The 27,662-nt window shown below is 38.1% G+C and overlaps 1 protein-coding gene across 1 annotated transcript; it reads left to right on the top strand.

Annotated features, from left to right (window-relative positions):
- Positions 1-11,985: 11,985 nt before the first annotated feature.
- ptgs1 (prostaglandin-endoperoxide synthase 1) lies at positions 11,986-23,760 on the top strand. The gene is made up of 11 exons (XM_005928827.2): positions 11,986-12,108; positions 12,189-12,275; positions 14,716-14,832; positions 15,419-15,559; positions 15,832-15,975; positions 16,047-16,228; positions 16,332-16,415; positions 18,201-18,447; positions 19,482-19,768; positions 20,205-20,352; positions 22,943-23,760. The coding sequence occupies exons 1-11, from the start codon at positions 12,102-12,104 to the stop codon at positions 23,290-23,292; spliced, it is 1,794 nt and encodes a 597-aa protein (XP_005928889.1). The 5' UTR covers positions 11,986-12,101; the 3' UTR covers positions 23,293-23,760.
- The last annotated feature ends 3,902 nt before the right edge of the window (positions 23,761-27,662 follow it).

Below are 27,662 nucleotides of genomic sequence, written 5' to 3'. Positions count from 1 at the left end.
ATTACTTAGTGAGTGTTAGCAGACAAACATGAAAAACTACAGGAAAGAGTGTAAATTTGCTATCACTCAAAGCCAAGGAGGTTTTTGGTCCAGGAGCTACTTTGCAATTGATTTCCCCCAGCGAATGCAGTGAACCACTGTTGGGATTCACTGGGAAGTTACTTTTTCCCTGGCAACCAGTGGCTATATCATGTCCATTATCATGGAAAAATCTCAATAATGTGCGCATGACATCACATGAGAAACCTTTGAAAATATTTGAAAATGCTTGCTCTCTGAACTCAGCAAACACTCTAGTTGCTAGTCATACTGAATAGAGCATTAAGACCATTTGGCAAATTATGAACATTTTTTGAGTCAGAACTCATCTCATTTCAAGGCTTCTTATTGGGATTTCACTATTGCCACTAACATGGGTGACATCATGGTGAGCATGCTGTATACGCTGTATATGCTTAAAACTGGCTTTCTTCTGTTAGATAACATGTGCTAGTCACCTCACATTACAGCTCACTAGCAAACCTTGGCTTGCATCCTTGATCATGTGTGTGGCGAGCAAAAAATCAGAACCCACATTAGTGGTCAGTGTTGCTGGGAGATGGTTTTTCTTTTCAGCAATAAGTGGGTCACATTTCCAAGTTAGTATTTTGCATGTTTGGCACTGCAGGAGAGCAAAACAGAGGCATTTCATCAAGGCGCTGTGGAGCGACCATACACGTCAGACTGGATTGGATTTCTGCTGATGATCTTCTACTACTTCTTTCCATAGAAATTAGTCCACAGGCTGTTAGAGGCAACCTGAGAGAGAAAAGGAAGTGAGCGTTAAAATAATTTGCACTATGCAACAAGTTTATTTTACATATGTGACTTCTCATTTCTTTGTCCTCGCCTCCCCCCACCCCCCGCTCACTGTACAGAATTTCCTCCTTGAAGATCTGGCAAAAAGAAATGCACAGCAGCCTCTTGACAATGCAAACATCTGATGATGGGTCACCTGTTGCATCCTGTGCAGCTTTGTGGATGTAATGATTTCACACCACTGCTACTATACAAACAATAAGAAATCGGCATAATGCCATAACAAAAAAAAACTGCAGCACATGTTAAAGTCATTAGACTCGGTAGGCCCCAGAGGATTGTTTTATAGCTAGTATGTCAACAACGTATGACGTCTGTTGTCCACTCGCAGTGGACGTGCAGCAAGGTTCACATGAGGGCAAAGTCTAATTTAAAGTGAGGAACGCTGGGAAGCACCCGATATTGAGGTGGGGTCCTTTTGTCATAACCCAATAACAATGCTTGTGTAACGTACTGGCCTGTAGTCAATGAAGTTATGAAAGATAGACAATTCTCACACACTTGGCACATAAATCATTTTTTTCCCAAGTTTTTCACACAAGATCTACTTGTGCTCTCAACAGTTTTTTTTTTAAAGGAAAATAATGTATATTTTCTCTCAGTTTCCAACTTTTCTAATATCAAAACAAATGTATGAAACCCCTGATTGGTCTATTGAACAGAATAATTTATTAATGTAAAATGCACAGCTGTCTGCCATATGTCTGGTTTTGCCCTTTTTTCTCTATTCTTAATACTATTACACATTGTTTTGCCTATTGAAGTTTTGTTTATCTGATACGATTCACTAAAAGGTCATCTCAGTCTCCAAAATATGAGTCTTAGTGCATTTTTAGTATGAGTCATTCTTCTTGTCGAAGGACAAATGTGCACATGCAAGTTTATGAGTGAGGAATGCTTTTTACTGTCTCAGAGTCTGAGGAAAGCAGTCCTGCAGTACCCGAACAAAATATATTGTGCTAATCTTACACCTTGTGGTAATTTCACATGAGAGATATTTGTTTTTGCAGTTTTGTCTGCGGTCTTTATACATTGGTTTGAAGTGGGCGAGTCTCACTTTTGCAAAGGGCAAATACTCTTGTGCACCAATCAGGATTCAGCAGCATTTGACTCAGGATCAGAGGACAGTTATGGGTAGTTTGCTTATGTTGTCCATGAATTCTGATTAAATTAAACCCGTATGATGGAGAATATGTTTTTTCACTGTAAAACTCCTATTTAATACTTTTCCCTGCAAAAGTTTCACTTTACTGGTAGATTGTTTAGTGAAACACATTAAACAGAAGATCTGAAATAAAGTTTTAATTTGTTATGATGATTTTCTTTTAGTTATTATCGTTGAAATTCCCAATTTTATATTGTAGCGTTTATGTAGTAGAGTAAAATGTTATGAGATACACTAAATTAAATGACTTTTCTTTAATCTCACTAAAGATGTGGTTGCAGTCTCACACAAAGCTGTAAAAACCCACAAAATTTGTCACTTTAAACCAAAGTTATCTTGTTGTACATCGACCATCTTTCTTATACAGAGCCAGATTTTTGAAGAAGAACCTAATTACAACTGTTTGTCACAACATTAAGATTTTTTTAATGACATGAAACTGAAGTAGAAAAATGATAATGATCATGTGGTTCATCTCTTGCATGCACACTGTTTTGTTTTTGTTATTTTCTTCCTAAATCGATTTCATTTATTTGTTTGCTGGCAGCATAGTTTAAAGACTAAACACAGACAGTCAGTATTACATGTTGCATCACTTCTTTTGTATTTCTCCTGCCATTGTTGAAACAGCAAGGATATACATTTTGATTATAGGATTAACCAGTTAAACATGCAAACTTTCTTCTTTAGAAGACAGTTATCTGTGCTTAATGATTTTGTCTGTTTTCTGTGATTCTTTTGGGGTGAGCTGCAGTCACAATGCAGTGAGCATGATTCGTGACTCTCTGTATCTGGATATTACAGAGAACAGGGCCAAAGTCACATTATAGGGATGATTGATGCTCTGCTTGGCATGTTGGCCGAATTTAAAATGTTTGGAGAAGGGTGGAGTGAGCCCTAAATGCAACAGTAGGTTCTTATCTTGTTTCTGTAGAAACTCTGCTACTCTGTGTGAGTATTGTTACATATCCGAAGTTTGAGTGAGAGCAGGGCTCTAAAATGTTGTTGGAAAAAGATTTATCTGCTCTACTAACCAGTTCAACAGGGTTACTTGTGTAGTCACCAGAGTGACCCCCGAGTAAATGTGGAAAGCCCTAATTTCTCAACCGAACAGAGAAGTTGTGAAATGTAGTTTATATGTTTACTTATGGCTGCTAAAGATAAAAACGTGGTTAAAAAATGGCTTAATAATCATCTATGTTAAAATTTCAATAATTACAAGCATTCGTCAACATATTTAACAAATTAACATCATGTATTGAACTAAAAGACTTGGAAAAACGTAAAATATTGATTGTCCACTTCAGGGTGACATGGGAGTTGGAGCCTGTCCCAACTGTTATAAGGTGAGAGGCAGGGCACATCCTGGACAGGTCACCAATCTGTCGAAGTGCTAACATAGAAAACAGGCAACAATTCACGGTCACTTTTACACCTACAGCCAATTTAGGCCATTACTGTTACCCTGTGCATGTCTTTGAACTATGGGAGGAAGCTGGAGCACCTGGAAAGAACATGGAGACAGGAAGAACATGCAAACTACAGGCAAAAAGCACAGTGCTAACCACCAAACCACCCCCACTGTTAAAGGAAGAAGCCACAGACTGATAGAAAGAGTTTGAAAACTGACCAAGAAGAGATATCTATGGCACAATGATTTCCTCAGTTTATGAATTCAAGCATTTCTAACAAGCTGATAGGCTCAATAAATAGTTTAAATCTTCTTTAGTGCAGCACAAAAAGCTGTTCTGTGGCATATTGGTGCCCTATATGAGGTGGCCAGTCATCTGTAAGATGTACACTGGCCACACTAAGGCATCCATCTACTGTCACCAACACTATGCTGACCCTTTTTTAAGAAAAAGAAAGAATACAAATAAAGAACATGAAGTAATATAACGCATAAATATGACACCACTCATAACATCCTGTTTAGTGCAGCAATATCTGAATAAGCAGGGTATATTTTAGGGAGTGCCTACCATGTGATTTAAAGTCAAGCGTGCCAAATTTGGGTCAAAGACTAGGATGCTGAAGTGAAGTGTTCAGAACAGTTCAGTGGTGGATTTGCCTTTATTCGTACAACTGCAAGAAGTCACCTATGTAAACATTGCTCATTTTAACCCCCAGTTGCTCTCCTAATGAGGTCGGGCAGCGTTTGGAACGTGATAAATTAGTTCAAATGGAAAACTGGGAACCAGTGCTAGAAGTCTCCTTATATGTTTGTTTAAATGTGAGAAAAATTATGTTTTGGGATTATTTTTTTTTACACAATGAGTAGTGAAAATGTGACAATGCATGAATAAAACAAGAAAGACCAAGACAATACTCCATCCAGCTAGTGAATGTTGCAGGTCAGTTTTATGTTTAAAGACTTAACATCCAGCAGCAACCATTGTTCAACAGGCTGTGTCTACTCTAAGATCAAACCCATCTAGATTACAGTCCTGCAGCCAAGCTTTCAACAAACAAAGGAAATGGCACATTACACCATCCCTCTCTCTGAAAAGTTGCACTGGGGAGGAAAAAAACCCTCTCCAGTTATTTAACAAATACAAGTTTATTTGAAGTACAGACAAGGAAAAATGAAGGGCTTTTTTCAGGCCTTGCACTCCATATGACAGCAATTTGGGAGTATTGTGTATTTTGGCCCAAGCGTGTGGTCTATGATAGATGACAGGAGAGAAAATCACGAGCCGCTGGCTTGAGCACAGACATGCAAATTGCTTTCAGCTGATTGCCGTATTCTCCTTGATATTTATCAAGTGGGTTACAGTATGCCTCTTTATTTACAGACAGGAAGCAGCTGATCAATTCCACTACAGGAGGGAGGAAAGAGACCAAAGCCTTTTCCTCTGCTAGGTGAAAGTAGAAACCCCTCTAGTAGCCAGTGAGCACCTGGTTTACCCGACTAACAGGGACAAAAGGCAGAGATATACACATCACAAGTTTATCCCAAACTCATATAGGTTTGTGGTGAAATTTCATTTACAACCAAGAGATCTTATAGCATTAGTAAAAGTAGCAATTTAAACTTTTTTTCTTTTAATTTTGTGACGTCTTTGCAGCTGTGCAACAAGCTGTGACTACAATTCATGCTGATTGATGCAAGACTGCCCAAGGCTTACACCTACAGCTCTACTGTCATTCAGATTATATTCGTGAAAATATATATGTTGAGTATTAGTAGTACAGGCTAGAATTTGCTGGATTTACTGTACATGAAATCTTCTGTTAAAAATAAAAGTTTATTTTATTCGTTATGGACAGTGTGCCATGATGCTGGAATCCTTTCAATTAATTTCCTGTTTTATATTATTATTATTGGGCTTCGTGTATCCAAGTTGGTTTTGCTTCCTGTCTCCATAGCGTTTTCCCTCCTTTGTGACCGTAGGCCTAACTAATCTTACCTGTGTTGTCCTTCACACCTGTGTTCAATTAGCCTAACATGTTCTGTTCATGCTACATATCCTCCTATGTGTTCAATTAGCACTTTGTTCTTTCTACCATTGAGTCATCTGTGGTACTTCTCTTGTGTACTTATTTTACTGTCAAGATCAGTAATTTTCAGGGTGTATGAACTGATCTTCGCTCACTCTGGTGAAGCCTTTTCAAATTTTGTGAAAGAAACAGTGTTGATGTCATCAGGTTTTGGGTTCACATTTCAAACGGTTTGACTAACTATTAGCATGATGCTGTGGATTTTTAATCTTTTGATGATTCTGACCTGGATCCAACTTCTCCACTTAGTGAATTTGACCCCTCTCCTCCCTGAAGGGTTTGTTTTTTATTTGTTGTCTTCTCTGCTGACAATAACAAACATATGTACACGCATCTGTGTGAAGGAAGTTTCGAGGGGTTTTCCCTGCCCTGGCAGCTACTCATGACAAAAAAACAACTCACTGAGAACAAACAGGAGAAAAGTATTTTAATGTAGTTCAGTTAAATTGCTTCAGGTGCAATAATTCCATAGTTCTCTAAAATAACAGGAAAAATATGACAATTATCTACAAAATCTTTAATTTTATGAGCACAGCATATTAATCTACCCCAAATCTTGCCTCTAAACAGGCTCCAGCTCAGCTCTAGATATGTTAGAGGACTTGGGTCAGTGTCAGAGATCAGCTACTTACCCAATCAGGTAACCAGCTCCAGAAGGAAAATTACTTCCTTCCGACCACTTGTACTCACCTGCAGTGACCCGCAGCAATCAGAGGTGTACGAGACTCCTAATCACGAAAACCCCTTTAGGTCAGCATATGCACACCCCACCACAGCCCACCCAGCCTCCTTCAACACCACCACCACCCCCGAAAGGGGAGCTTTGAGTTCAAGTGTTTAAACTGTCGCATCAAATAGACTCAGCGTGGAGATTACTTGTGCAGGATGCATTGTGTGTTTAGTTTGATGCCGACTGCAATATCCTGAAGCTCTATTGATCCCAGCAGCCCCGGGTGCAGGGCAGCACTTTTGAGCCATGTCAAGTGGGGGTGACTGGCAGCGGGCACGCTCATGCTCTGATGAACAGGGTGAGGTGGGCAGGAAACAGAGGGGTGTTTTAGCAGAGAGCATTGGAAAGGATCTATGACCCGAAGCACAAGCAGGACTGCCAAAGAGTTTGTTTTCATATGAGTGCGAATAAAGAGCAGAAGAGCGTGGTAAAGCAGAGGGTGCCAGGGATGAGATAGTTTAGACAAAAAAATGGTTGGCACATTATAGATTTACCAGTTCTGAGACAGTTTCTGGTAGAGTGGCAAATTTGCACGCAAGCTTTTATTTTCTCGACCATGTGTGCCTCTAAGTGTAAACACTTAAAATGTGGTCTAACTACAGAGTGGCTGCATTACAGAGGGGGGACACTGTGTTTTTCTATGGTGAACTGTGCCAGCTCGTCGACAGCTGATGAATGACTCCAAATCTGGCCCCTCCCACAGATCCCAGATCATTTGTAACAAGTAGTGTAAAGGCCTCGGCACTATGACCACCTAAACAGTACTCACGAGAAACTATGCTGACCCAGTTAGAGATGATCTCTACAGTATAGCGCTATTTTTAAAAGGAGACAGGCTCTTTCTATTTATCTCGAGTACCATTAGGTAGTAATAATGTTGATATGTTTTGTATGCATATAAAATCCTTATATAGGAAAGAAATATAGCATTTCTATTTCAATCAATTTGCAGCTTTACATGAAAATATATCAAAGCAGCTGCTTTGAACCACTTGATAGCAGTAGAGCAAAACACAAAACTTCCATCATCATTTGGTTATTACATATTATTAATATATATTATACAAGACAATGAGCAAAATTATAATCCCTTTGTAGACCTAATATTTGCACCTCTTTGTGCTCCGAGTGAAGCCACCATTATCGAGTTTTTGTCCAAATTCAAACTTTTCAACATGTCCCTTTTCAAATGAAACATTTTTACTTTGGTGATCACCTGACTTTTCATCTTGTCGGGAGATAGCTTGAATATAGCGTGCACAAATAATGACATTTCCATCAGTTTTACTTGTAAATTGTTTTCTCATGCCAACTGCATCCAACTGTCTGCAGGACAGTGGTATGACTACAATACACGCTTTACAAGTAATACCTGGTAGCCATGCATGTATTAGTCTAATCCAGCAACCTAGGCAGAGCTAATCTGGAGGAACACTGAGCTGTTCCCAGATCTCTGCTGAGTGTCTACTCCGGGTCTACCCTGGGGCCTCCTCCCTGTAGGACATGCCCAAACCACCAAAGCTGGCTACTTTCAGTGTGGAGGAGTTGTGGCTGTACTGTGAATCCCTAATAAATGAATGAGTTCCTCACCCTGTCTCTAAGGGAGAGCCCAGTCACCCTCTGAAGAATGCTCATTTCGAACACTTCCATCCATGATCTTATTTGTTCGTGGCTATAAATGAGACATAGCTCGACCAGAAAATTGACAGTTTGGCTTATATGCTCAGGTCTTTCATTACCAAAAGGAAAGCTCAAATTATGAGAGCTCATAAGAACAGCAGCTGAATGTAATGTAAAAAAGCAAGTTTGTTTTTTTTGCCCTATATGAAGAACTGTTTGAAGCCAAGTGTTGTTTAAATGCCCAAACCTTTGGAATAACAGACTGACATTAGCTGTTTGTTTGTTTTTTTTCATTTCAATCTGCTCTTTGTACCTGATCATTTAAACTTTTTGACCATATAAAGAAATTACATGTTGGCACTTAAACCAGCTAGATCCTCACAGGATGCTGGCAAACAATATTTTTTTAATTTTTGAAATTTATTCTTTTAACACAATTTGGCTAGTGACTAGCTAATGTCAGCCCATTTGGTCCAATGAGTAATGTACTGTACTGTTTGTACTGTACACAAAATGTTACTAGTACAGCTGGACGACTTAAGTAATGTAGTAACTTAATATGGACCACCACCTGACTCCAGAGGAGGTCTGCCCTCCTTTGCAATCAGCTGCTTCTTCTAATAAGTTGATACTTTCAGGATCCATGCTGTGTGGCTCTGTCAGAAATCCCATTTGAGATAACACATGATGCCATTGCCCATACACCTATTGCCTCTCCATCAGTTGGTTTGGCTTATTCCACAACTGGACAGGAAGTCTGCTAATCTGTAACCCGAACCAGGGGAAGGAAGAAGTCAGGAACCAGCCTTCACTGCTTTCACCAATCGTATTCATCACCAGAGCTGGGCCGAGGCTCATTTAGAGCGGGAGCAAGGCTTAACTAAACATCTTCTCCATAAAATAAATGCTTCCAGGTTACTCCCAGTCCAGGTTCCACTGAGAGGAGCATCTGATCTCAATTACCAGGAATGCTGTAGGAAGCAGCGAGCCTCGGTTGCAGCCTGCGCCAACATCTCCATGGCAACCTGCGCAGATAGGTCCTTTTCAGGCACTTGTAAGGCGGGAAAAGATGATTTGATAATTAGTTCCTGATGCGTCTCATTCTTCTTCATATCGATCATGTCTAGGAAACAGAATGGAACCCAAATACAGTTTGAAGCCTCAGACGTTGGTTGGTTGGTTTGTACGCTTAATGCTCGCTGAAGAGTGATCCTCAGTTTTCACTTACAAAGCATCAAGATGCTAAACTCTGAAAAACTGTGAAAAACCCTGCTCAGACAACTGTAAACAATAGGTGCGCTGATTTCCTCTAAACAATAAGTTGTTTTAAATTGTGCATTTTTTTCAGAAAGCACCACATATAGGCAGCAGAATGAGCTGGATTAAATTATTTCATATAAAATTAGTGTTTTCATTTTGGTTACAGAACAGTGCTGTTTTTGATGAACTCGGGAAGAATATAAAGCAACCGAATGCAGAGAAGACAACAAACTATATATGGAAATCTAGCATGTGTGCCATTTTTGAGGTAATCAAAACAACAGTGGAAAAATAGATTCTACATGAAGTGGACTTTTTACAGCACTCATAACATTTTAAATTGAAATGGGAGATTTTAGCTAGAGCAAAGAAGGCAGAAGTTTAAATTCCTGGGGAATAATAGTTTAAACACCTTATTTTGGGCATAGTCAGCAAAAGTTTCGATTTGTGACTATACATTTTTATTCTCCAGTGCCCATTAATTAATTTAATAATAATAATATAATAACTGTCCAAATTGGCATACAGTCGCTACAAGTAACTAAGTTCGTGAAGGAAAACCAGCTTTGAAGACTTTAAAATGTCATCTTTTGTTGTTGTTTTGAATTATTTTGTTGCAACTTTTAGAAGTCTGATTCTCTGGTCATTTTAAAGTAGACCTTCAGGAATCTTTTTGGAAACACAAATATATCACTAGAAAACAGTAATATTCTTCTAACTTAACAAGTTAAATCAATAAGTTAGATTAATGCAATCACAATATAACAAATTAAAAAGCGACATTAATTTCACTGAGGATTTTGGAGAAAATGGATAAAGTATCTGTATGATTTTAACAGGCATTTACAGCTACAGAGCACATGTTAGATATAAGGCTAACAAATAGCTTATATCGTTATCATTTTACAACAGATTTGATTAACTTCCTTCCGAGACACCACAATTAGAGAAGTATGCAAAGTTTAAAAGACTTAGCTGAATTCTTCAGTCTAGATCAAACTTATCTGAATAAGGACACTACAAACAGGTTAGCTCTAAAATTGCTACAGTATGCAGGGAATTATACAAAAGTGCTTTCAAAAGGCTAAAATCTCACAAAGATTTGGCTCAAATGGCATCTCAACTGGAAGGTATCAGAGATCGGAAAATGGAAACTCAGCTGCATTTGTTTCTTTCCTTCCTTTTCCCCAGTGATTCAAACCTGGCTACACCAGTGACAGTGTTCCTATCTTTATGGTAAGACTGGTGACCTCAGCCTTACAAAAAAATAAACACAGCTCTTACTTTCTAAGGTCGCAGCCTTTTGTTTCATGCACATGAAAAAATTTGGCAGAACCCAAAAGGTTTTGACCTTCATCCAAATAAAAATTACCAGGACTGTGATTTTTGACACATTTGTTTTATAAGTGTGATTTAATTTACTCTGACTTTAAAAATAAGTTTTTGATTAGAAAATGACAAAAAATGTAATATTAACGTTTCTGGAATTCAGTAAAGTCAGTGAAGTCTTTCCTTTAATTATATGCAGACTACTCATGTGCCTACTTATGGCAGTTATATTTTGTATTGTCAATACATATGTTTATCCAATAGTAGATCCTTATAATCATTTCTTACTTCTCGGACAACTAAAGTATTCACAATAATTAAAAAGAAAAACAAACTTTATCTAAACACAAGGGCTAATAATAACTTTAGGAGAAGCCCATATTCTGGTATTTTATTTTTATGTGTGATGATTAGGCAGTCTTAAAGTCTTTACTGGTAATAGAAGTGAAAACAAGTGAAGAATCAACTTTTTACCTGAGTAAACTACTTTATTTATGTTTGGGGCTGTACTGTACGTATGTAGGCTATTAATGTATTTGTTTTTTGGTTAAAAACCTGCCTGAATGGATGTTGATGTTTACCATAATATATATAAAATAAAATAAAAACCTTTAAGCTCCTTAAGAGCAAACAATACCAAATAATGCACCAAATAAACCAAATAATACAAATTTATCCAGCAAAGATATGGTTCTAACTTTGTTATGAAAATGTTTGTCTTATCCTTCTAAAAGATTGTTGTGTGGGTGCAGTTTCAGAAGACGTGTACCACTGTTTCATTATGAGTTTTATGAAGCACACGCACCACTCCACAAACTACACCCCTGTGACTCCACTGTTTCCTAGTCATACTTCGGTGAGTGAAACATCCTGGGTTAGGATTAGGGTTGCTTCAGCTAACAAAGTAACTATGCACCCAAATTCAAGTTTTTAGAAAAAACAAAACAAAACAAACTATTTTGCTGTCAAATTCTAGCAGGCTATTTATCTTTTGATAGGTGCAATTAGACTACAGAACATACAACAGGAAGTGCAAATAATTGTGTATGCTAATTAAAAAAACAATGGTGGCTTGACTACAGTTTTGCATCATAATTGTCACTGAAATGAAATGTAATGGGGTGTTAAGGTTGTATACACAGTATGCGTTGGTTTTACAGAGCTAATGTCCCCTGTTAGTTCACACAATGCGGTGCTAAATAAAATTTACCAGCAGGTGGGGATATAACACCTTGAAACTTTCTCAAAGCGGTTTGGTTTCACGGCATTGATCTGAACGGTATATATATATATATACATATATGTGTGTATATATACACACACATATGTATATATATATAAAGGGTCTATTTCAGTTTTTGAAGTTAGAATTTCTGCCAGTCTGTGTAAGACTGTCCAATCAGAAAGCTTTGAAGCCAGTGGTACACTGTGGGTTTTCTATGAAATTCTAAATAGAGGAAGTGGAGGATGCTTTGTTACCGCCCATTTCCCGATAGTTAATTATAAAGCCAGTGAAGCTGCATCAGCATGGTCTCAATGGCACGTTATGAAGACAGCAGCCTATCTCTGTTTCTCAAACATATTAGAAAGAGCAGAATAACACTGTAATAGAACATTTAGACTCTTATTTAGCTCAGCATGAAAGGTAAGTTCTAAAATTATCTAAACTCAATGCTCGTTTTTAAAACATCAACTCAGTGTCATTATTATTATTATCTTCTGTAGCATTTAGCATCTTCACCTGGGTGTTCATCACCCTGCTGCTGTTGCTGCTGCTGGAGAGTTCATCATGTGCTGGTGACTCAAGTGTTGGTAAGCAGTTTCTTTAATTACAACATGGGACATGATGATTGATTATCCTGATGACCTTTTGATTTTCAGTAAACAATCATTTCTCCCATATCGTTTCTTGTTGTGTTAGACTGTTCATTTTCTACATGAAGGTTAATCAAGCATATTAGCAACCACCAAACCAACTCTAATATTTGCTGATTAAACATTTAGCACATAAAGAGTCAAAGCTGGGGCCTGAGGGACCCAAAATTAGCTTTTCCATTCATTCCTCTGCAGGGCTCTGGAAAGTTCACATTGGAAAGTGCACTGATACTCCTGGTATTCCTGCCAGAAAGTAACACCTCACAAAACTTCAGCTGTTCACAAACATCTCAAGCTGCCCGTATTGTGTTCTCTCTGCCAGTGGTTTGCTTATTAAACAATATTTATGAAAGTATCTCAGCATTTCTGAGTAACATCCATTCTTCTATCATGACTTTTAATTGATGTGCTGCAGAGCACAGTTGCATGGTAACAGTCATTACCCACACATGATGGTTAGCAAATTATCTGTTTCCTTTTTCATTCATCATTCATTCAACAGCAGAAGACGATGGGTGCAGAGAGAGCTTCAGATCAGGAGGAACTATTGAGAGCTTGACAATGCTTTAAGTTCCACTGTTTAGTATGTTTCATATATGGTTGAGAAGGGTTTTGTATGCACATGTGAAATTTGGCAGGGTACTCTGCACAAAGAAAGAAAGAAAAAATGGTTCAGAAAGCCAAGATAAGGGAAGGTATTTGGGAAGGAAGTCAACAAAGGCATACAGATTTAAACTTCTTGCAACATAGTTACTATAGTCAGCGACAGTAAACAAGGAATCTCCAAATGTTCTTATCTGAAATGTGCTTCCATGCGTAAGAAAAAACGAATTATTTAATAACCCATCATGAATTAGGTCAACTATGGATCAGAGGGATGAAAAGAAGGCTTTTTCCCAAGCTCACAAATGTTGACCCCTGTTGGTTTCAGACAAGGGCATTTTCTTTACAGACGTACACAGGGCAAATTACTGACTATTCGGACATGAATTTATTGATCGTGGGGAGACCTTGCTTTTTTCCTCCAGTACACTGGGGAAAAGGGTGACATTTAGAGCGATGGCACTAACAAAACGCATTTCGCTATCATTGTGTGCACGTTTAATGTTGTTGCCACTGTGTAGATTTCTACAACTCATAGCATTAGAATTTACATGGTACAACCTCCTTGTGACCTAAGGGGAAGTTCTTTGTGCTGCCAAACTCATGCGGGAGTAATGCGTTATACTTCCTGTGCAGTATTTTTTGTAAATTGTTAAAGTATTTTAATAACTTTATTGTTAAAAATACTGTAGAGCCACCTCAAACTTTTTTGACAAAGTCACACTGATACGCCTAAGTCTATCTGTTGGTCATTCAAGGGTAGACATGCTTAACTATCCACTCATTTCCAACTAATGAGGAAAAAAATGCTTCAGTGTCACATTATCTCATTGAACTTCTGCAAGCAGGAAGGGGGGGGAGGAAGCGATATTACAGCAAGCGTTAAAGTCACAGTGAGGTTGCTGGGTTTATTCGTAGACATTATATGCTTAGAAACCATTAAGTCAAACTTTAGTTTCACAGTTCATACATGGGATGTTTTCTATGTTAAAAGCTAAATGCAAACTCTGTCCTTTATTAATTGTCCTAGGACACCCCAATTCACTGATGTTTTGTTTTTGGTTCTTTTGCTGTATGCCTCTGGTTACATTTTTGGGGAAGTGAGTTCAGCAAATGTTTAGCTTAAGGACTGTGAAAAGCTTAGTGAGACATGCATACATTAACAAGCACAAATGCAGCTGTATTTGAATTCATCCTGCACTTTCACACTGTCTGTGCCTAATTAAAATGGGCTTTTAAAATCATATTCAGTGGGTTTTCTGAAGCTATTTGAATGTAGGTGCAGATAAAGCTCAAGTCTAGTTCCGTTTCTCAGAATTAATTAACCGTAATTTAAAGACTTTTGTTTAGTGTAATAAAAAAACATCCAAATATTGTAACTCCATGTCTTCTACAGACATACCTACAGTACATGTACAAAACTGCTCACTACTAAGATCAGAGACGCACCAACCCTGATATTAATTGCCGGTTTATTTGTAAGTTTCAGTGGTATTTTTACTCTACAGTGAAGTAATTACAGTAATTAGTAGCATCTTACTGTTACTTACCCTCTTAATGCACTTAATTTTCCCCATCTGTATAGAGTCATGCAAAAACTTTATTTTTCACAACACTGTATATGCATTTAATTGTTTGAATGTCAACCGTTGCTTCATATAGATATCCTCATGTTAATAAGCCAAGTATCCCTCACACTCTCACCCCACGAATCATTTAGCTTAGCTTTTTTTTTATTTCAAGTTATTCATTGATTTTTTTTTCTTGTTTGCAGTGAATCCCTGTTGCTACTACCCTTGTCAACATGCAGGAGTGTGTGTGCGATTTGGTACAGACAGTTTCAAATGTGACTGCACTCGCACTGGCTTTTATGGAGACAACTGCACTATTCGTGAGTACAACATTTTTTTTGCAAACTGAGCAAGTTGATCTGGAGTACACAGCTAACCCTTTATCTTAGTTTTGTTTAGATAATCCTATCTGTGCACAGCTATGATAGATAAGTCAAAAGGAAACACTCATGAGTAACTAGATAAAAGAGCTGATGTTTTGCATTTAGAAACCATCTTCTCAATATTTGTTTTTGGTTGAGATGAGTAGGTTTAGGTTTTGTGTGAAGGGAGGAAGTCAGAGCCACTGAAAAAAACAAAATGCAAAACCTGTTTGTTAAGCGATTCTTACTGATATTTATCAACGTTTTTAGTTGGCATGCATGTGTCACATTCGGAAACATCAATTTTCAAAATGTCAACCCCAATGCTTAGATTTTATGAAAGTTGTTTTAGAGATAGATTTTTGGCTAAACCTGCTACATGTGATGAATAAAGAAAACAAATGTTAGAAAAGTTATACATATACATTTATTTGTTTCCCATTAATACAGGCATTAGTGATATATTTATAAATGGCTTACAATTGGCATTTAAAGGATGAAAAACAGATTTTTTAAATTTTTACTTTTATTTTTTTATGCGTAGCGGAGTTTTGGACCAGAATTCGACTCATGCTGAAGCCCAGTCCTTCCGTGACTCACTTCATCCTTACTCACTTCCCGTGGTTTTGGAGCCTGATAAACAACTCTTTCCTACGAGACACCTTCATGAGATTAGTGTTGACAGGTAGGTGAAATAAACGTTCTTAAGAAATGAGTTACTCAGTCAGCAGACTATAAGATGTTTAGATAATTCCTTTACCAATGAGAAGGTCCCAGAAAATCTCATGACACATAAAACTCATTCAAAATTCACGTTATAGGGATTTAACAATTTCCTATTTCCAGATAAACAGCTGCAAATAACAAAGCCTGCAAGATATAAGAAAAGTTCATAAAGCTAAATTTATGTATATAATAAAGACATTTTACCTATGACTTTGACATTTATTCCTAAAGTCAGGAGTGACCTTATTCCAAGCCCTCCCACCTACAATACCAAATATGGATACATTAACTGGGAGTCCTACTCTAATATCTCCTACTACACTCGGATCCTTCCTCCTATACCTGAAGACTGCCCTTTGCCTATGGGTGCTAAAGGTGAGACCTACACAGCTAAAGAGACATAACTGTGTTTCTGTGGAAAGCTTCAAGAGTTTCTTTCTCTGCAGGTAAACCTGTTCTTCCTGATGCCAAAGTCTTAGTTGAGAGGTTTTTCAAGAGACAGAAGTTTAGGCCAGATCCTCAGGGAACCAATTTGATGTTTGCTTTTATGGCTCAACACTTCACGCACCAGTTCTTCAAGACAGACCATAAAGTTCAGGGGGGCTTCACCAAGGGTTTGGGGCATGGTGTGAGTTTCTGACATTCTACATAACAAAGATGTGTGTTGTACATCATTTCATTATACCAAATGTAAGCCTTTTTTCCTCTTTCTTTTTCTTTTACCCACACAGGTAGACGCAAGCAACATCTATGGAGAAGATCTTGTGAGACAACATCAACTTCGGCTTCATAAAGATGGAAAGCTGAAGTATCAGGTGTGTCTGACATAGCTGCATATAAACACTAAAGGGAGAACCTTATAAAAAGTTAGAGAGAAAAAAGAAAGTGCTTGAGCTTTCTTGCATACATAATTAGTATGACTAGCTAAACGCATACACCTATCTACAAACCTGTAAACACTGTCATATACATTCATAGTTATATACTCACAGTTAAATACTTAATTTCATTTAGAAAAAAGATTTTAAAAAAAACTTGAATGAAAACAAAAACCTATTTAGCTTAGTTTTTTAATTAACTTCCAATAATACTTGAACAGGAATACCATTGTTTCCATATTGTGGAACATCTCTGTGTTCATAGTTTCATCAATTTTCATGAAATCTCCAAAACCACTGGTTGAGCCCCAGACCATGCTTTACAGAGGGGTGTAGATACTTGTTGTATCTCTCATCTGACCTCCTCCATACATATTGGCGAAGGTTTGAACCAAAAACGTCTAATTAGCAGTAACTGCTCCATACGACCTGTTGCCACAGATATTCCGTCCAGTTCTTTGGCAGTTTGGCATAGATCAGCCTTTCCTCCCTTTAAGAATGGCTTCTTGACAGCCACACACTGAGACTAGTTCTGATGAGGCTTCAGCAAACAGTGGATAGTCCTGTATTAGGTCTTTGTTGGATTTTTTTTTCCTTTCTTTTCCCCCCTAGTTTTTAAAGGACATGACTTTTGTTTTTTGAGCCTGACACTTCTTCTGTTTTCCACTTGCCCAGTTTCCTCAGATTTTTAAGGATAATGACCTTCAGAAAGCATGAGGAATATAATGCTCACTTGGTGTTCTCACCAGAGAATGAAGCTTTGTCCACACATACACGTGTATTTTTTTTAAAGAAAATTTCTTCACCCACATGAAAAAGCAGAAAAATTATAAGTGCTATCAAGACCATGCCACAGCAACAAGATGGCAATATAACCGAAATGTTGGCCTAACCTAAATTAGCTGAGCTGTCTAACATGTCAAGCTTTATCTTTTTATGTCTTTAGGTCTTTCAGACATTTTTTAGATTTCTGAGTCTCGTCCTTTTTAAGGTGAAAATCTGTCAGCCTTATATGTTAGAAAATTAGACAGTGGGTTTTGAGTCTTGCACTTTTGAATTTAGGTGGTTAGAGTGAGCTTAACATCAAAGATGAGATTTACACTGTCACCGTGAGAACCATGACCACCGACAGTCTTGGAAGTTAATCTGATCTAATGTACCAGACAAGCAAAAAATTTCTACCAAATGCTGAACTTATTAACTCCAGTCAGTCATATTTATTTTTCAAGTAAAAAGTTTAAAAAAATAATACCTGTAAGTTTCAGCAATATCTTCTAAGGGTTGGTACCTAATACGGGTAACATACTACATTCAAATTTACCTCCTCATCTTTAAGAAAACTCTCCAGAGCTCTGTGTTGTATATGTTCACTGAGTCAGATATAGATTGCTTGCACTTCCTTTAGCATGTTAACTTGTGAGAACATCGTGTTGGATTTTCTAGATGCCTGTGGTAAGTGGTTAAAAAAAACTTCAATCGGTGACTATTTTTTCACTGCCACCTTATCAGCATGTCTTCAGAACAGTTTAAGAAGCCTCTTTATTTTACCCATCTTAATCTAACAGCTTGATGTTGTTGCTTTACAAATATAGTCCATCAGATTTTTGTTTTTGTTTTTTAATTTTATTTTACATAAATTCCACTAGTATATGTTAATTTCTATAATATAGTCGGTAAACATAGTAAAGAAATCACTGGAATTAACTCTTCTTCCACCCACAGCTGGTAAATGGTGAGGTGTACCCTCCTACAGTGTCTGAGGTCCCAGTGCACATGGTGTATCCTGAAAACATCCCAGCAGAAAAGCGTCTGGCCATCGGTCAGGAGGTATTTGGCATCCTGCCGGGTCTAACCATGTATGCCACCATATGGCTGCGGGAACATAACAGAGTCTGTGACATCCTAAAGGCAGAACATCCCACCTGGGATGATGAGCAGCTTTTCCAGACAGCCAGACTCATCATTATTGGTGAGTAAAAGTAAATGTTTAATCAGAGAATGATTGAAACACACAAAGTAAGTGAAACACAGTAAATTCAAAACACTAGTCTTTTCACTTTTTGTACATCTTTATCAGCTACTTGTCTGTGAGTTGATATCTTTTGTTTTTTTGTTTCCTTTTTGGCTACAGCGGTAATTGGCTACAGTTTGTGACTATTGTTGCACCGCTGCTGGTAAAACAGACTGATATGAAGTTTTCTGCAGACATTCATAGCTAAATGTCCTAAATGGCTCTGCTTGAATATGATTGAATCAGTTGAATAGTATGCAATTCTGTACAGCCTGGATGAAGCACTTGAATGAAAGGTTATATTTTAGCTTGTCATTTTAGGGACTATGCAAAGTAATTATCACTTGTCTACATTAAGTCAAAATGTTAAGTCAAACCTAATTTATACCTTAAATTATGTATCTAAATATTATTGTGTCATCAATTTTATCACCTGAGCAGGATTATGATTTTACTTGAGTGAAAGGGCCACACACCAAAACAGTTACTCAGCACAAAACATATTTCAGGCTCTTGGCCAGTACATTTTTCATATGATACACATATATTAAGATAAAAGGCCACATATGAGCTTGGGTGTTTTCTGATTCAATTCTGAGGCATAAATCAGAAAAATGTCCATATACTCTCAGTATACAACAAAAGGCAGGTCTAAGAGTTATTTTAATGTATATTAAAGTCATTTGCTGTGTCCTGTTTATGGCAGTGCTTCAGCCTTAGAGCTGTGAGATTTGAAGTTTGAGGTTATAAATGTAAAGGTTTGTGCTCTGCTTTGAGAAGGTGATGCCACGATCTTTTTCTGGCTTTGTTTGATGTGTCTGCCGATCACTGTTTTGTTGTTCAAACCACAAGAAGACGCCATTTATTCACCAACAACCCACTTATGAATTTGACACTGTTCACTGTTTCAGTGTTTCGTTAATTACTAAACATGAAGATAAATAATATTATTTTTCCACAAATCTAAGCTAATTTTTGTATTTCTCCCTCAGGTGAGATCATCAACATTATAATAGAAGAGTATGTGCAGCACCTGAGTGGCTACATGCTGGACTTGAAGTTTGACCCAGAGCTGCTCTTCAATACACGTTTCCAGTACAGCAATCGAATCGCCCTGGAGTTCTGCCACCTGTACCACTGGCACCCTCTGATGCCCGACAGCATTGTCATAGAGGGAGAAGAAATACCATACTCTCAGTTTTTATACAACACCTCCCTCCTGATGCATTACGGGGTGGAAAGGCTGGTGGATGCATTCTCTCGACAGATTGCAGGACAGGTAACAGAATTATAGAAGTCAGAAAACGGGAAACGGGTCATGTATATTTTTATCATTGCTACTGTCAATCAGTTAACAGACAGCAGCACCATCAGCCTCGTACACTTTATCGTTTTATAAATAAAGATAAATCACAATAATCATCGGTTCTCACTGTGTTATGAAACTACAGCTACTTATGACAGATGATGCAGTGCAATACATTTTCACAAACACTGAACGTCTACATTTCATAACTCTCAATTACTTCCTAAATTGAGATTAGTGATAATGCTACCAAGTTATGTCTTTTAGCAGCATTAGATTAATGCAAAGTGGTATAGTACTTCTGTGTGTTGCAAGGCTGAGAATGTGTTGCAAGCTGTCATGGAACAGCAGAGTTTGTCACTCACTGCTCATGAAAAAACATTTTTGTGGCTTATATTCACACTTTTAGATAGGAGGAGGTCACAACTCTCATCAAGTGGTGCTTAAAGTTGCAGAAATGGTCATCAGAGAATCCAGAGCTACACGTGTGCAGCCTTTCAATGAATATAGGAAGAGGTTTAACCTGAAGCCTTACACGTCCTTTGGTGAATTAACTGGTAAGTTAAAGAAATATGAACACATGCATGCCCCCTTTGTTACTCATTACACATATGTGACACAAAATGCGATACACAGTGGGGCAAAAAAGTATTTAGTCAGCCACCGATTGTGCAAGTTCCCCCACTTAAAATGATGACAGAGGTCAGTAATTTGCACCAGAGGTACACTTCAACTGTGAGAGACAGAATGTGAAAAAAAAAATCCATGAATTCACATGGTAGGATTTGTAAAGAATTTATTCGTAAATTAGGGTGGAAAATAAGTATTTGGTCACCTCAAACAAGGAAAATCTCTGGCTCTCACAGACCTGTAACGTCTTCTGTAAGAAGCTTTTCTGTCCCCCACTCGTTACCTGTATGAATGGCACCTGTTTGAACTCATCATCTGTATAAAAGACACCTGTCCACAGCCTCAAACAGTCAGACTCCAAACTCCGCCATGGCCAAGACCAAAGAGCTTTCGAAGGACACCAGGAAAAGTATTGTAGACCTGCACCAGACTGGGAAGAGTGAATCTACAATAGGCAAGCAGCTTGGTGTGAAAAAATCAACTGTGGGAGCAATCATCAGAAAATGGAAGACATACAAGACCACTGATAATCTCCCTCGATCTGGGGCTCCACGCAAGATCTCATCCCGTGGGGTCAAAATGATCATGAGAACGGTGAGCAAAGATCCCAGAACCACACGGGGGGACCTGGTGAATGACCTGCAGAGAGCTGGGACCAAAGTAACAAAGGTCACCATCAGTAACACACTACAACGGCAGGGAATCAAATCCCGCAGTGCCAGACGTGTTCCGCTGCTGAAGCCAGTGCATGTCCAGGCCCGTCTGAAGTTTGCCAGAGAGCACATGGATGATACAGCAGAGGATTGGGAGAATGTCATGTGGTCAGATGAAACCAAAGTAGAACTTTTTGGTATAAACTCAACTCGTCGTGTTTGGAGGAAGAAGAATACTGAGTTGCATCCCAAGAACACCATACCTACTGTGAAGCATGGGGGTGGAAACATCATGCTATGGGGCTGTTTTTCTGCCAAGGGGACAGGACGACTGATCCGTGTTAAGGACAGAATGAATGGGGCCATGTATCGTGAGATTTTGAGCCAAAACCTCCTTCCATCAGTGAGAACTTTGAAGATGAAACGAGGCTGGGTCTTCCAACATGACAATGATCCAAAACACACCGCCCGGGCAACAAAGGAGTGGCTCCGTAAGAAGCATTTGAAAGTCCTGGAGTGGCCTAGCCAGTCTCCAGACCTCAACCCCATAGAAAATCTGTGGCGGGAGTTGAAAGTCCGTGTTGCTCGGCGACAGCCCCAAAACATCACTGCTCTCGAGAAGATCTGCATGGAGGAATGGGCCAAAATACCAGCTACTGTGTGTGCAAACCTGGTAAAGACCTATAGTAAACGTTTGACCTCTGTTATTGCCAACAAAGGTTATGTTACAAAGTATTGAGTTGTATTTTTGTTATTGACCAAATACTTATTTTCCACCCTGATTCACGAATAAATTCTTTACAAATCCTACCATGTGGATTCATGGATTTTTTTTCACATTCTGTCTCTCACAGTTGAAGTGTACCTCTGGTGCAAATTACTGACCTCTGTCATCATTTTAAGTGGGGGAACTTGCACAATCGGTGGCTGACTAAATACTTTTTCGCCCCACTGTATGCATGCATTTTCGTCAACCACACAGCAGCATAGCACATATGTGTAAACAGCACTGGACTGTGCTTTTCAAGGCACTGTCTGCATTTTCACACAGCATTACTAGATATATTTATTTTTCCTGTGTTGAACATATGATCAGTAAATTCACACATCCCATATAGAATGATAATTTGATTCTATTGTGATACTTAGTAGTTGGGGTGGCTGTACTTCAGGAGGTAGAGCAGCTCATCTAATAATTAGAAGGTTGGTTGTTTGATCCCTGGCTGCTCCAGTCTCCAGTTTACATGCCAAAGTGTCCTTGGGAAAGAAACCTGCATTCACTGAAGTGTAAATGTGGGTGTTAGATAAAAAACACTTTAGAAGAAAGTGCTTATAAAAGGATATAGTGCTCAACTAGAGTAGAAAAGTGTTATATAAGCAAATACTCACTTTTGAAACTTCTTTAATAAAACCTTTTGCAGTAGTCCCAGCTGAGTGAGAGGCAGGATACACTTTTTGACAAGAAAAATATAAATTATAAACCAAAGCAGCAGAAATATTCAGCTGATGGTGCTGGATGAAAAAATTATTTAAACTAACTTAAATGTGTGCCTGAAATTTTACAGTACAACCATTTAGTGTATGTTGAGTAATTTGAGTTGCCTCATGTAGATTGCTGGAGAATCAGTGGATTTTGAGGGTTTCGTGCTTGTATGAATGTTTATATACAATTAAATGAACGCACCAGTAGCTAATGAAATCAGTGTTTGACTAGTTTTGAACTGTTGGCATTAAGACTATGGTAAGTGTACATAAAATTGGTTCAGCAACAGAAAATCACTCTTTTTATTTTACATTTATAGCAACACAAGAATTAAATGAAACCTCTGCAGTAATTTCCTGCCATTTTTCTGTTTCCAAACAGACAACACTGAAATAGCCCGAGGTTTAGAAGAGCTCTATGGTGACATAGACGCCCTGGAGTTTTACCCAGGCATAATGCTAGAGAAAATCCGTCCTAAAGCCATTTTTGGAGAGAGCATGGTGGAGATGGGTGCTCCCTTTTCACTGAAAGGCCTGCTTGGAAACCCAATCTGCTCGCCTGAATACTGGAAGCCCAGCACCTTTGGAGGAGAAACCGGCTTTAATATCGTCAAGATGGCCACTCTGAAAAAACTGGTGTGTCTCAACAGCAAATGGTGTCCATATGTGGACTTCCATGTGCCGCGCAATGAGGACGAGGCAAAACCGAGGAAACCGTCCACTGAACTTTGAAATCCGACCTGAATTATTATCCTACTCAGGCAGAGTTTTTTGGCTTTTACTGAAAAAGGATGATTTTAATACTCAGTAGGTGTAACCCTGCCAGCAGTGAATGATGTGCAAAAAATTTAGGGAGGTCTACCTCATAGAAATAAAGATGACAAACCATCGAATCGGATCTGGTGACCCATATATTACTTGATACTCAGCACCACAGTTCCTCTAAACCTTGATTTCTTTTTTTTTACATGCTTTAATTTGCAGGCTTTTGAATAAGATTATATTTTTTACATTTTAAAAAGAAGGAAAACTTGTGTATTTTTAAAGTGCAAAAAATAAATGTGAGAGACACCAAAGATTGATGTGTTATTTTTGGATCAAAATGAGCTTTTAATCTCTGAGAAACACGGTCATTCAATAATAACAGGAGATTTTACGAATAAATCAAAGTGTTTTGGCAAACTATGTGTGTTTCTTTCTTGAATAGATTAAAAATCACAGGCTGCGTGTTGGTGGAGTGGTGAGTGAAGGAAGCTTTTGGATAAAATCGCAATGTGGACGTTCTGTGGGGAGTTTGCATGTTCCTGTTTGCCTGCTTTCTTCGGGTTTCTTTAGCCTCTTTGCAGAGTCCAAAGTCATGCATGTTAGGTTAACCATTGAGTCTAAATTAGCTATGGATAGTTTATGAAGTGCTGTATGAAGATACGGTTAGAATGTGATTTATAGTCTAAATTTCTTTGAGTGGTCAGTATGACAAGAAAAAAGTCACAGCAAGCAAAATTTAAACTCCTATTAAAACGAGCCAAGATCACTCAGCCTCTGGTTTTCTGGAAGTGTGTGCCACAGGTGGAGGGTTGCTTTCTTTTTAATCCTGGCAACACTGACTAACACTGGCCTGTCTGTGATTACCTACGGGGTCTGGTGCTACTATACCTATTGTAGGCTATACCTATTGTAGGATTCACCTCTATGAAGTAAGAAAGCTTGACTTAATTAAACCCTGAGTAAAAGTTGATTTAAATCTTTTCAAAGGCCAAGATTAATGGGTTACATTTTATAAATGTATTTCCTGATAATGCAAAGTAATTTCTATTACTTCTGTTTTCGATTCTCTGTGGCAATAAATAGTATAGACTGACAGACAGCATCAACCATAATATAAGTTTTATCACCATGACATTTTAAAGACATCCTCAGTACATTTAGGCACATAAAATCTGCTCTGAAGCAGTTTGTGCATATTGATACTTGGGGTGTAACTTCATTCTGTGGTTCTCTGTGCAAGTCCTTAGATGTTTTGTTTTTTTTTAAAAAATGAACACATAGATTGTTTCAAGTTCCAGTTTGTTCAGATAAACACGTGATTTTGCAGGCGCTCACAAACAAAAGTAGTTTTACCGAATCAAACTGCATTTCTGGCAGTAAAAATGAAAGCCTGTAAATGAATCATACAGTACTGTGCAAAGGTCACAGGCCACCTCTCAGTTGTTTATATTTTGCCTCCAAGAAGCCAGACTTTCTTGTATCATTTTGAAACAGAAAACCTTGAGGTTAGGTGGGTTTTTTTGTTTTTTTGCTGAAAGCTTAACACTGACCTATGAACCATTCAAGCATAAAAAAGGAACCGAACCCAAACGATGAAACAGTTTTGTGTCATATACATACTTATACATAGCAGACAACTCAGCAAAGAAACAATTTTAAATGGTATCTTCAGGCACTTCATTATTAGCAGCCCAATACCGTTTCATTGCATAAAATCTTTGGATTTTTCCCAAAGGACTATTGCCTGAAAACTTGCCAAGTCTCCCAAATGAAGGACAAAGGAAAAAAAACAGCAGGCCTAAAAACATATATAGCAGATTAACAGTTTAAAATAGTCTTTAAAAATGAAAAAAACTAAATCTAGCAAAGACCTGACACCCGAGAGATGCACCTGGCCCTGCAGTCTATCCATCAGACTGAAAATCACCAACAGTAGGTCAACTGCAATCACGTGAGTCATTAAGGGTCACAGCAGCAGCCAAAGACATTCACTTTGCCACTTTAACCAGAGGGAAACAGATTAACAGATGATCAACAGTCTTGTTCCCTGTGTGGCTGATTTCTCAGAGAAACTCAGGTGGATAGATAACTTGGAGAATGAGAAACAAGGGAAAGAAGTTAAACACAGATGAAGACAATTGGGACAATCACAAAGGAGGAAGTAAAACTAACACAGAGCATCAAAGTGAAGTATTAAAACATGAAGCTTAACACAGACTCACTGAGATAGAACAGGAGGACAGTAAAACTGATACAGAAAGACAGAAGGAAGAAGGGGCTGCATATTCCACAGAAACGAAATCATGACTCAAATAAGTAATCCTTCAAAAAACTAGAATCAACCAAAAATCGCAATCCTAGCAATAATTTAAAATTAAAATGATTCCAACAGCAGTAAAATCAAACAGAAGTCAAAACATAACGATAATAAACACATCTAAAGCTTCGATGAACATACCACAAAACCCCTCATGACATTGCAGTAACACATTACAAGTTGCTACTGTCTAAATGAGCTTTTACGTTGCAGTCTTGCATGCTATCGCCACAGGTCTAAGGTGTTCTGTTTGCACACGATGGCTGACAGGATGCAGAGGGTAGCGTCTCGTCTTGTGAGAAACGTACTTCCACTCTGCTGTGGTTTTTACCCCATAAAAGGTGGCTAGAGTTACTTCTGTTTCATGTGTGAATTTAGTGGTTAGATTTAAAAGTTCTTTGCTCTGACAAAAGAACTGCTGTATCATAACAGTACCCAAGCTGAATAACTGAGCAATAACTGAGGTTCAAACAATATGATAAATAATTATAAATAGTTATTTATATTACTATAACTAACACTGAATTCAAAGTTATTTATAGTAATAGGACGCTGCTACTTCTGTGTATCAACCTGAACTTACTGAATGAAAAGCTCCATACTGGCTTATGTAACCTTTCAGACATGCTGGATTTTTCCACACAGAGTATTACTTTGATGGTACTTTTAACATGTCAGATGGTTAGATTTCTCTAGAGTGAACAGCTGCTTAACAATTAACGATTTATTTATATTAGATAGGATATTTCTGTATATATAGCTTCTGTAAGCTCGATTCCACCACCTGGCCGGGGCCTTTCTGTGGGGAGTTTGGAGGTTCTCCACGTGTTTGCGTGGGTTCTCGCCTGCTTCCTCCCACAGTCCAAAGACCTGCAGTTAGTGAGGTTAGGTTAATTGGTAATTCTAAAGCAGCAATAGGTGTGGATGTACATCTCTCTATGTGTTAGCCTTGCGACAGGCTGGCGACCTGTCCAGGGTGTACCCTGCCTCTCGCTTTCTGGTAGGACAGGCTCCAGCCCCACCCTGTGACCTTGACAAGGATAAGCAGAAGAGGCTGGATGGATGGATATTTTCTGTATATTATTATTGCTAGCACATGCCCATACTACATTAGTGTTGGGCCTTTTTGCACTGATGAATAGGAGCGGTAGATTTTAATAATATGCTTTTAAAAATTTGCCGGTTGATGACATAAATTAGATGTGGATATAAAGGAGATGTTTTTGTCGTAAAATGAAAATAGTACAATACGTACAATAAGGTGTTAAAGGTGCATAAAGGCTAAAAACAAGTCATTTTCATCTGTTGTTAGGTGGCTGCAGGGCAATGAGATGACATCATAATACAGCATGCATAATTCAACTTCTGTGAATACAAATTAAATGTTACTGTCACGAAATAATAATAGTATAAAGCAGAAATGCTTAATACTGATCATTTTTCCTCATTGTTGATTGGCTGCGAGGCAACATTTTGATGTCATACTACCTGCAATAGATAAGAACCTTCAGGGGTCTTTTTGGATGTACTTTTGGTTACTCCAGTCCTGACCCTGTGGGATGAGTTAGCTATCAAAGACACACAGATTTTATTTATTATAACAAGATCAGAAAATATTTTGTTAACCAGTTTAAAAATCAATTTCACATATAAAAATCATGAATATTTTACAGGTTAAGCTATAAGGATCGAGGCTTGTTTTTAATCATCTTGGTTTGGCAGCTCCTTTGATCGCTGTTGAAAGTTATTGATTATATAAAAACTGCAGCATATATCTAAAGTCACTTTTTTGTATGGTTTTCCATATAAAATCATTGTTCACTACGAAGAGGGAAGAATTGAGGCTTGATTAGCACTGTGTTGCTGCTACAAGGTGGCAGAGATCCTCAGTGGCCATTGTTGCAGAGCAAGACCAGAAAATTGCACCACACAGTCTGTCTCAAGAAGTTTCTTAACTGTGTTGAATCTGTTGACATTGTGGATCTTCCCTTTTCCTTTTTTTTTTTTTTTTAATAATTTT

This window comes from Haplochromis burtoni, unplaced genomic scaffold, assembly GCF_018398535.1.
Source record: "Haplochromis burtoni strain Fernald_Lab_line unplaced genomic scaffold, NCSU_Asbu1 Contig_111, whole genome shotgun sequence".
Classification (NCBI taxonomy): Eukaryota; Metazoa; Chordata; class Actinopteri; order Cichliformes; family Cichlidae; genus Haplochromis; species Haplochromis burtoni.
This window is presented reverse-complemented; position numbering and strand designations above follow the sequence as displayed.